The 11,082-nt window shown below is 41.4% G+C and overlaps 1 protein-coding gene across 1 annotated transcript; it reads right to left on the minus strand.

The window, feature by feature from the left end:
* Positions 1 to 834: 834 nt before the first annotated feature.
* On the minus strand, positions 835 to 9,384 carry LOC101535409 (phospholipid scramblase 1). Its single transcript, XM_004597754.4, has 6 exons — positions 9,122 to 9,384; positions 7,093 to 7,135; positions 3,933 to 4,153; positions 3,666 to 3,827; positions 2,934 to 3,095; positions 835 to 925 (listed from the first exon to the last, which is right to left on the minus strand). The coding sequence occupies exons 1-6, from the start codon at positions 9,176 to 9,178 to the stop codon at positions 869 to 871; spliced, it is 702 nt and encodes a 233-aa protein (XP_004597811.2). The 5' UTR covers positions 9,179 to 9,384; the 3' UTR covers positions 835 to 868.
* Between the last annotated feature and the right edge of the window lie 1,698 nt (positions 9,385 to 11,082).

Raw genomic sequence — 11,082 nt, forward strand, 5'->3', positions numbered from 1 at the left:
CATCACAGATTGACCACATTTGTTTAAAAAAGAGAGAGAAATACCAAAAATAGCAATAGAGCTTTATTTTACAGATACTTGATTGTTACCATAAATAAGCTGCTAGATTAGTTTTTGAAACTTATATTTTATGAAGAAATACATTCTATGTAACTAATAACAATAGAATTACAATTACTTTGTTTTGGGGACAGTTGAGCACAGAAAGTAAATGTTTTTCTGTCACTAATTTTGAAATCAAAACATGCTCTATTTTAGAGTGTGTAAACCTTCAACTTTGTATTTTAAAGAATCTCATGCTTTTTGTTCACTTAATCTGTCAGCATGAACACTTTTATATAATAGATCAGCTTATAGGAGGCTATTTCATAAAGATAAAAAATTTATTTCCTTAGCAATATGGATATCAAATAATATTATCTGAACAGAAACCTATTTTTAAATTTTTTGAATGCATGCTATTTGCAAAATAATGTTAGCTAAAACTATACTTAATGGAATAATTCGTAATTCTGTTACAATCTCATGAACAAAGCTATACACAATTTATTATAAAAGTGGAATATTAACCATATTTCATAGTTTAAATCTGCTTTTCATTTCTAAATGCAAAAATTGCCCATGTCCTTTCTTGTAAGTTCACAGTATACATGCTAAAATATATAAAAATAGAAGTCAGATATACAGTAAATATACCTTATCACTTGAAATAAACTCTATGATCTGGAAAGTACAAATCACATCATTGGAATGACAAGCATCACAGCTCAGTTCACAGTGATCAGACACAGAAAAGCTGAGATCTGGTTCTATCTCCAAAAGCAAGACACGTATGTCCCGGTTTTCCAAGGAGCATTCCATGCATCCATTACCAGATTCCGGTCCTTTGGTGTCGTTCTCCAGTTTTTTCAAAAAACATGAAGTCCTACAGAAAAACAGACATACAGAAGTGAGTTTTCAGACAAAGTAGGGATTAATCCTCAGACAGGGAAATGCCAACCAATCTGACGCCACAAGTCATCTGTTTGTTAGACGATCTGGAGCAGCTAACTGCAGAAAGTCGCTTCTGGAAAAACCCACAGCTGCAGAACTTCTACCTTGGCTGTCCATTGTAACAGCAATTACATTCTGTAATTATATTCATTGACTGATATCCAAATGAATGTAATCCCTGCTAATTTCTCAAAACATCTCTTCTTACATTCTCTGAGATCTTCCCATTCAATCTTTCTTCCTCAATTGTTGGAGTTCCTCTCTAGCCAGATAACTTTTCTAGTGACCAAAGTTCCATGCATAATGTCAGATTCCTTCAGGGATTCATAGCTATCAACATGATGGAATGAATTAGACTTCGTATCTTTTGGCCCATCTTCATCTCCTATCCAGTGCGTCCTCCGTGATCCCAGCCAGATACTCCACCCCGATGTCTAATAGACTCATTCCCCAATGACTGCAATAAAATCCTACAGCTTTTATTTCGCTCATATCTGTTGTAAATCAGAATGCAGAGTCTCTAACCTTGCAAGGAAAATGGGTTTATGATGCCGCAGCGTGGCAACGATCTTGCAGGATAGCGTTGCCGGGGGGAAGGAGAAGCAGGACTTTTACAGTTAGTGAATAAACAAAAAAAAATCACGCTACATGCACAGCAGCAGGGTGGCCGCTGGTAGCAATCCGTTCATTCTAAGAACAAGAACAGCTCAGCAGACAAAGCCAAAGTTACTGAAGTCAACATGCCCTCAAACAACAACATTAAACAGGCCAGAGGCTCTCAGCGTTCCAAGTGCCTCACCCAACCTGGCACCGTTGCAAAGTTCAAGGTTGGTCCTGTCACTGTTGTCTGTCTTAGCTGATCCATATCACATCTCTATCATTTCACACTATCTCAACAGAAACGATGCAACGTTTATTGCCGGTTGCAATACACTGTAACAGGTTTATCTTTCTTCTATGTATTTTACACGTATTCTCTAGTACTGATATTTTCAAAATCATAGTTACTGAAGCTGACATTGTGACACAGTCGGTTAAGCTGTCAGTTACAATCATGAAAACCTATATTTGAATGTCTGTTCTAATCCTGGCTACTCAAACTTCTGTTTCTGAGCTTCTGAATTGTTGCTAGGTTATGGCCTAATGCCGATAATTTTGAAAAATCCAGAAAAACAATCTTCAATGTATATTTTATAATTAACAGTTGAATCTAGAGGCTGGTGCATGGAGTAGCACATTAATCCTCTGCTGTGGTGCCAGCATCCCATATGGATGCTGGTTCTAGTCCCAGTTGTTCTACTTTATCCAGCTATTTGCTAATGGCCTGGGAGAGGCAGGGGATGCGCCATGTCCCTGGCCCCTACTCCCTTGTGCGAGACCTGGAAGAAGCTTCTAGCTCCCAACTTCAGAATGGCCCAGCTCTGGTCATGGCAGCCATATGGAGAGTGAACTAGGAGATGGAAGATGTCTCTCTCTGTCTCTTTTTCTATCTGTAACTCTGATTTTCAAGTAAAATAAATACATTTCAAAATCTAGTTATGTCTTGAGGCCTGTGCGATGCACATTCACTGTAATTTATAATATTTCATGATTTAATTCAATAATAAATTATGATCTCCTTGTTCCATTGAGCCTTTTGCAGAAAAGTCCAGATTCAACCGATTCCTATAAGCACAACAATTTCAAAAATTAAAAATTCCAAGAAAAGGATGAGTTCTTAACACAAACTTCTTTTCCCTAGTAGAATACATAAATTCATCCAAAGAAAAATTATTCACCATGAAGCCAATGTCAGGATCACACCAAATTTCCCAGTAAGAGATGATAGGAACTTTATCTGAAATCTATACATGCAAGATTATCACTTCAAAAATGTCCAAGCTACTGACTCATTTCAGGAAGATTCTAGTCCTAGTCAAGGTAAGCAACAATGGACTTACGATGAGAAAACAGGCCCCGAGCATTACAGCCTTCATTTTCACGTCCAGGTCCAGTGGGAACTGGATCCCAAAGTTATCAGCATCTGTAAAGACCTCTTTCAAAAGCCCAGTCCACTGCTTGGAAATCTTGCCAACCACACTTTGCTCATCAAGAGATTTAATCTACAGTGAAAAAAAAAAGTCTGAAAATATTCTGGAAAAATTACCTGAAACCTGTATCTTTATCATATATGTTTTGCAATATTTTATGGACTCTCTTAAGGTTTTACATGTGTTGATTTACCTGAAAAAAGGAATAGATTTTAGGGTTTTCACATAAACAGTTTTAAGGACACAGTGACATTTCCCATTTGCTTTCTCGTCTTTCACCATCTTCTTTCCCCTTATTTTTGTTTTAATTTTTGTGATGACATACTTTCAATTTACTTTATAATCAGAAGTTTAATCCTCCACTAAATAAAACATCCAACAAAGCAATACTACTTTAAAATTGCTGCAACATAAGATAAATATTGAATTTAAATTATGCCTTATATGCTACTGTGAACATATCATAGGAATTTGTATCTATTTATTGAAATTTTAAAATAAATTGGCACTATCCAATTGGCTACTTACAAGAAAGTAGCTTAGCTGAAATATTTAACATCTTTTATTATACATTAAAATATATGGTAATACATTTCTTCAACAGGTCAAAATGAAATATAACAAGCTCATGACATTTCTTACCTCAAAATCAATATCTGCACAGCAGCTACACACAATGCATGGACCGGAAATTTTTAGCACATCCTCTTTCTTCTCATTTTGAATTTTAAACTTAGGCAGACAGGGGTGCCACGTCTGAGTGACATAACCTATTGGCACACCAGGAGGAGCTTGAATTTCTATCTACAAAGGCAAAGAAGAAAAAAAAAAGTACCCACGGTCAGGTTCACCAGGCAGGTCAAGAGCACAGGACAGCTTTGCACGTCCCCCTGCTAACTGTGCACTGACCTCCTGGAGGCAGCAGGGAAAGCAGCAGCTGCTGCAGCGCAGCGGCCTCTCCAGGGTCATCACCTCTCGGCCCATATTATCAACAATCCGCAACGTGAAAGGTCTGGAGGGGCCGCAGCAATTCCGGGTACAGCAGTCAGTGTCTTCCGCTGCCAGGAACACCCTCTGTCCAAGGCTGTTCCTAATTTCATATTTGTTTTGAGTTTCAAAACCTATTAAAGCTTCAAGACGAAAGAAGACATCACAGTCATTCATGTGACAAACAACGTGGATCTACCTTAAGACATTGCAACGCACAGCCACAGCGGCGCTAGATGATGCTGGGGGAGAGGATGGAGGAGCTGAAAGATACTGAGTGAGGACCTGGACTGCAACAAAGGGGGAAGGGAGAGGACAGGCTGCAGAAGTAGGAAGCTACAAGCTCTTATGGAGACACAGAGAGAAAAAAACAGTGGGGTCTTCGTGATTGCAGGGCTCCTGTCAGAAGGGGAAGCTGCGGAGAGCTGCCACAATAACCAGGGGGCACACAGTGGTGCTGAGTGTGTAGACAGATATCCACCGCTCTGCTTCAATTTGGAGGGATAATTAAAGACGACCGCTATGCTTGTGCTCTATGAAATCTTACAGCGCACCAGTTGATTTAATATAATGTTCTATAAGCCCTAATTAATGTTTTATTATTTAACGGTTGTGCGGTTGGAACAAAGGCAATGAGTTGGCTTACTGCTAATGCACGTGTTGTCAAAGGCAGAGTACAGAAATGCAAAGTTAGCACGTCATATCGAGCCTCAGACACTCCGTTTTAGTGCAGCAGCAGCTGTTGAGAAGCGGGAGAGGTTTACTGGGCCAGGGGCAGAGGGGCTTGGCCACCAGGGCTGCATCTAGCCCAGGGACCGCCTGGAGAGGACTCTGCACCACCGTTAGTCCGTACCTGGGGAAAACACGGCCACTACACGGTATCCTCCACCTCGCATCCTAGGAAAGGACTTCCTGTGTCGACACGCATTGGGCACCTCTCCACGGTTCCAGGTGAGGACGGAGCAAAGGCCCCATGTCCCATAGCACTCCGTAACGCCAATCACACGACGGCAGCAGCTTCACCGGAACAAGCAGTGACACAAGGAAACGCGCCACGGTGCAAGGACAGTAGCTTGGGCAGACAGGATGCCTTTCACATGTTTTTGCAGAGTGCGCCTGGTAGGACTCACTGCTTGGATTATGCATCTGTACAACTGATCCTTTATTTCAACAGCTGCCACAATTTCTGAGAGGTCATTTATTATTCAGTTGATTAAAAGGACAGTTGGGGTGAGAACTGGGGGGTGGGGGGCAAAGGGGGCGGATTCCAGACTCTACGCAATTGCATCATAAAATTCAAACTTCAAAATAAGAATTAAAATTTAAGAAAGGGACTGTAGCGACACGGGTTACATAATTTTGAAGTTTCCTTCTACAAGTTAAAAAAAGACATCAAACAAAGCGGAAGAATTCTGTTTGTCTCTTTGATCTATTAAGTTTGAATTCAGAGAGTACTTCTTAAATGCTCAAATGTTAAAAGAAACTAGATTTTCTTTCTTCACTGTCTTTATGACATGAAAAATAGCCTGAACTTTCAGTTTGAAGAAAAAAGAAAGCAAGGAAATTAAAGACGTCTCCTTTTAAAACAACCACAGAATTTAAAAAGTAGTAAATTCTGAACTTGCACTGTATTTCATAATTAAGACATTTTGTAAATATGTATAAATTCTATAAATCTAAAAATTGTGACATAATGTTTGGAGTTGATAACCGTAGTAAGCATAAGATAGTATATTTTATTTACTTTTTTAAGATTTATTTATTTTTATTGGAAAGGCAGATATACAGAGAGGAGGAGAGACAGACAGGAAGATCCATCCAATGATTCACTCCCCAAGCGGCCGCAACAGCTGGAGCCAAGCCAATCCAAAGCCAGGAGCCAGGAGCTTCTTCCAGGTCTTCCATGCTGGTGCAGGGTCCCAAGGCTTTGGGCCGTTCTTGACTGCTTTCCCAGGCCACAAGCAGGGAGCTGGATGGGAAGCAGGGCTGCCAGGATTAGAACCGGCGACCATATGGGATCCTGGCACGTGCAAGGAGAGGACTTTAACCACTACGCTGTCATGCTGAGGCCAAGATAGTATATTTTAAAAAGTCAGAATCCAAGTGACTAAGTAACAAGGAGTTCTTTTCTGAACAAAATCTAGTTCAGAAAATAACTAAACAAATTTAAATAATCTACAAATATCTCAGTGATATTCGGTATTATATAATATATACAATGTAATATGCATAATATATTATATAATTTATATATAAGGAATATCCATTACATGATTTAATTAACTATTACTGTGCTCAGGTAATTTAGCTTTGATTTCTATCAAAAGAAAACATTTTTGCGAACAGGTGAAGATGGATTTAGCAGACATATTCTACAAATCGGCAGAGGTAGCATCAAGTCACTTCTTTCTAGGAAGAGGACCGCCTCATTCCCTGACAGCTGTCCTGAAGTCTTTACTGGCACACTCATTATTCCTGCAGTCTGGGGTCCTGGCATCCTGCTGGGTGGCATCAAACCCACTGAGCAGGAACAGACGTGCTGCTTTGGGGAACCGAAATGCCAGGTTTGCCGGACGGCGTCTTCTACCTGCGACAGCCCTGCATCCAAGCTGACAATCTACAGCCCAAGAGACAAGGGTTTGACAGAGCTCACCTGCGTTCCCAAGGGAAACATCCCCATCCAAATTCAAATGGACCACTTGCATCAGAAACGTACTAACGTAGCAAAGCTTTGGCATTGGGCTCTGATCCGTTCTCAGTTGATCACAATTTAGGAAAAAAAACAGGTGACGCGGAAAAGGTCAGCTAAGGGATCAGTACAGACGGAAGTGAAAAAAGGTCATAATTGCATTCCTTGTTAGTTGATATTTGTATTGTAAGAAAGATGGCCAGGAAAATAATTCATAACTGACACTTTTAAGTGAATTGCTGGAAGTGTTCATAATTTAATTATTGCAAAAGGGGAGTTTTTTTTTGCAATCACTTGATTTGAATATCTCACGAGAGTCATTCAGTTACTTTGCATTTATCTGAATAGATCTCTTTTATCTATGTAAACATAATTAATACAATAAATACATACCTTCTAGTAGTTCGACTCTCTGATGAACCAGTAGCTGGTCAATCTATTACAGGAAAAGGAAAATTAAGCTGTAAGTTTATATTCAAACGATCATTAAATCAAGCAAAATGTAATTCATGTGTTTATAGGACTGTATATAATCAATTAGCTATGTTTACTAATTTTGCCAATACTTAACAGTGTCTATCACCACTATGTAAAACTAAAGGCATTAGTTTAATTGCTGAAATATTAGCTGAGGTGTTCACTACAAACCAAGGAAAATTCATGTCAAATGGTAGTGACTCTCATATGCGTTCTTTTAAACATTAGAAAATGATGTTTCTTCTAGAAGTGACTCAAGAAACACTGATAATGTTTTCTCTGTTAAAGAACATTTTCTGGGCCCGGCGGCGTGGCCTAGCGGCTTAAGTCCTCGCCTTGAATGCCCTGGGATCCCATATGGGCACCGGTTCTAATCCCGGCAGCTCCACTTCCCATCCAGCTCCCTGCTTGTGGCCTGGGAAAACAGTCGAGGACGGCCCAATGCACCCAATGCGGGACCCTGCACCCGCGTGGGAGACCCGGAAGAGGTTCCTGGTTCCCGGCTTCGGATCAGCGCACACCGGCCCGTTGCGGCTCACTTGGGGAGTGAAACATCGGATGGAAGATCTTCCTCTCCGTCTCTCCTCTCTGTATATCTGACTTTGTAATAAAAAAAAAGAAATAAATCTAAAAAAAAAAAAAAAAAGAACATTTTTCTGCAAATGTTCACTGGTTTGGGCCCGGCAGCGTGGCCTAGCGGCTAAAGTTCTCATCTTGAACGCCCGGGATCCCTTATGGGCGCTGGTTCTAATCCCGGCAGCTCCACTTCCCATCCAGCTCCCTGCTTGTGGCCTGGGAAAGCAGTCGAGGACGGCCCAATGCATTGGGACCCTGCACCCATGTGGGAGACCTGGAAGAGGTTCCTGGTTCCCGGCATCGGATCGGCGCGCACCGGCCCGTTGCGGCTCACTTGGGGAGTGAATCATCGGACAGAAGATCTTCCTCTCTGTCTCTCCTCCTCTCTGTATATCCGGCTTTCCAATAATAATAAAATCTTTAAAAAAAAAAGATGTTCACTGGTTTCCCTAAAGCTGGCAGGATATCATTCAAACATCGGTGTCCAAGCCGGACACAACCAACCACACGTGGCTTTTGTGTCTTGCCTGACTCCTTGCACCAAAAAAACGCTGTACCTCATATTGCTGACACTAATTCACACTCAACTGTAAACTAGATGCAGAGTTTCTTTCCCAGGTCCCAAGAACAATCAATATTACCCAAATTACAGTTGTTATAATAATAATAAAGGGCTCAATTCCTTAGGTTTCCAGACCTTCGAACACGAGATAACTTCTCTCGGCCCCAGTCTTCTCTTCTGACATGAATTACTACATGTATTATTTTATGACAAACACTGAAAAATGAGGCTGCTGGAGTAGCTTAACAGACTAATCCTCTGCCTGCAGGGCTAGGTTGCCTCTGGGCACTGGTTCCAGTCCGGGTTGATGCACTTGTGATCCAGCTCCCTAATAATGGCCTGGAAAAGCAGATGAAGATGGCCCAGGTCTCTGGGTGCTTGTGCCCATGCGGCTGACCCAGAAGCAGCCCTGGGCTTTTGGCTTTGGATCAACTTAGCACCAGCTGTTGGGGGCATTTGGGAGTAAACCAGCAGACGGAAGATCTCCCTGTTTTCGTCTCTCCTCCTCTCTCTGTAAATGTCTCCCAGATAAAAATAAATCTTTTTTAAAAAAATAAATAATGGAAAAACACTGGAAAATCATGTTTAATAAATATTAGCTATTGTCAATGATTATAGATAGTATTCAAAACCAGAGAATACTCATTTCTGAGACATTTTTATTTTAAAAACAAACTGAATTAGAAGAATCCACTATTAGCAAAAATACCTTCATATTTCACCCACAGTTAATCATTAATTTGCTAATCTGGTTAAGTAAACTGGAAACATAGTTTGCTTCATGGTTATTTTACCATTTGCCATTACCTGAGTCAAATACTCCAATCCAGGTGGGCAGTTCAGTGGAACTGGGGGAGCTGGCATCCATGGACCCGCTGCAGGTCCACCAGGCTGGGTGTGTCCTGGTTGATTTTGGACAGGAAAGTTGCCTGGGTCAGCAACTGAGTAGCCAGCTGGTGGGCCTGGGTAGCCAGCCTGGGGCCCCGGATAGCCAGCTTGGGGCCCTGGGTAGCCAGCTTGGGGCCCTGGGTAGCCAGCTTGGGGCCCTGGGTAGCCAGGCTGGGGCTCTGGGTAGCCCCCATGGGGCCGTTGGAAGCCAATCGGTGGTCCTGGGTAGCTGGCCGGGGGCCCTGGGTAGTCAGAATGTCCTGAAACAGAAACGAGTAAAATAATTTGTGAGCACTCAGAAAAATGGAGTTATAGATTCTTTTAGGATCATCCCAGTTACCAAGAGTTTTCCCCTCTGTGGCTTTCCTTCATTCTGTGTCACTAAACATTTCAAACAAATAAATAAGTAACCACTCTTTTAAAAGAGTATTGGAGGGCTCGGCAGCATGGCCTAGTGGCTAAGGTCCTCGCCTTGATCCCATATGGCCGCTGGTTCTAATCCCGGCAGCTCCACTTCCTCTCTGTCTCTCCTCCTCTCAGTATATCTGACTTTGTAATAAAAATAAAATAAATCTTTAAAAAAAAAAAAAAAAAAGAGTATTGGAAACACACAGAAGGATTTGTTTTTTCAAATGCTGTTTCTGGGATTATAACAAAGACCTGCGGATAGTTTCGCCTCACCTCCCGAAGAGACAGCTTGCGAGGCCTGGAGATGTTTGTGTTCGTGAACATTGGAAGGGAGGTGAGTACCTCTGGTGGGTGGAAACCAGAGGTGCCAAAACTCATAATACCCAGAAACAAAGAATTATTCATATCACAATATTATTGTGCCCTGTTAAGTAAACTTGCCATGGAGGTCAAGGCATATCACTCCATCTAGTACATTCAAAACATAATAGTATCTGGTGTCTAGAAAAATGTAACTTGAGAAATAAGGCAAAAAGCTGTTGGGAATCAGAGAGAGAGAGAGAGAGAGAGAGAGAGAGACTAACAGAAAGAAGGAGATATTGCATCCTTTCATCCACTCCCCACGTGGCACAAAGGCCAAGGCTCATTCCAGAAGCCTAGAGCTCCATCAGTGTGAATTACCTGAATTTAATTATGTATATTCAATGTAACTAGGTATGTGCATTTTAAATCATTCCTTAAGTGTCTTGTATGAATATTTTGGACTTGCTAATATTCTGCAATATCAGCCCTATAAAATTTTGGGCAAAGATTCTCAATAATTTTAGGTTACAATCACTCGGTCTATTTAAAATCTACCAGTCTTTAATTCCTTTATCAGAAGTTCTGATTGAATTTTCCTAGGGTTCTGCCAAAGGACTCCTCTAGTTGTAACTGCTTCCAGGTGTTTTCAAAACTCAGCCATGGTTGAGAATTCCCGGCCTTACAGCTCTGAAGCTTACTGAGCTAACGTTCTATGGGAACACATAGATGAGAACCAGGAGCCACTGGGAGCTTCTGGCTGGACAACAGGCCTTCAGCTCCCAAGCAGGTTTGTTTGTCTAAAATGCACAGATTCAAAGGAAAAAGGTACGGCACGGTACGCAGTGATGGAGCTCAGATATTTTTCTTAGATATGTATCAGCAGTTTCATAAAGTGTTTCACTGCACAAAATAAGATTCATGGGTAGCTACATTTCTTTCGCTTGCAGCTTGCGTTTTATGCAACTTCATTGTTTTTGTGTGACTCACACTGAACACCATTCACATTCCAATCAGCACATAAAGTAAAACATGAATGGGGGTGAGAACTCGGTCCCAGCGTAAGAAGCCTGCACCCCACAGGGTTGTGCATGTGTTCAATATGCAGCTGCACTTGCTATTCCAGACTTCCCAGGTAACCCTGACCCCAGGAGGTAACAGTAAATATTTTC

Source organism: Ochotona princeps, chromosome 3, assembly GCF_030435755.1.
Source record: "Ochotona princeps isolate mOchPri1 chromosome 3, mOchPri1.hap1, whole genome shotgun sequence".
In the NCBI taxonomy this organism is placed as follows: Eukaryota; Metazoa; Chordata; class Mammalia; order Lagomorpha; family Ochotonidae; genus Ochotona; species Ochotona princeps.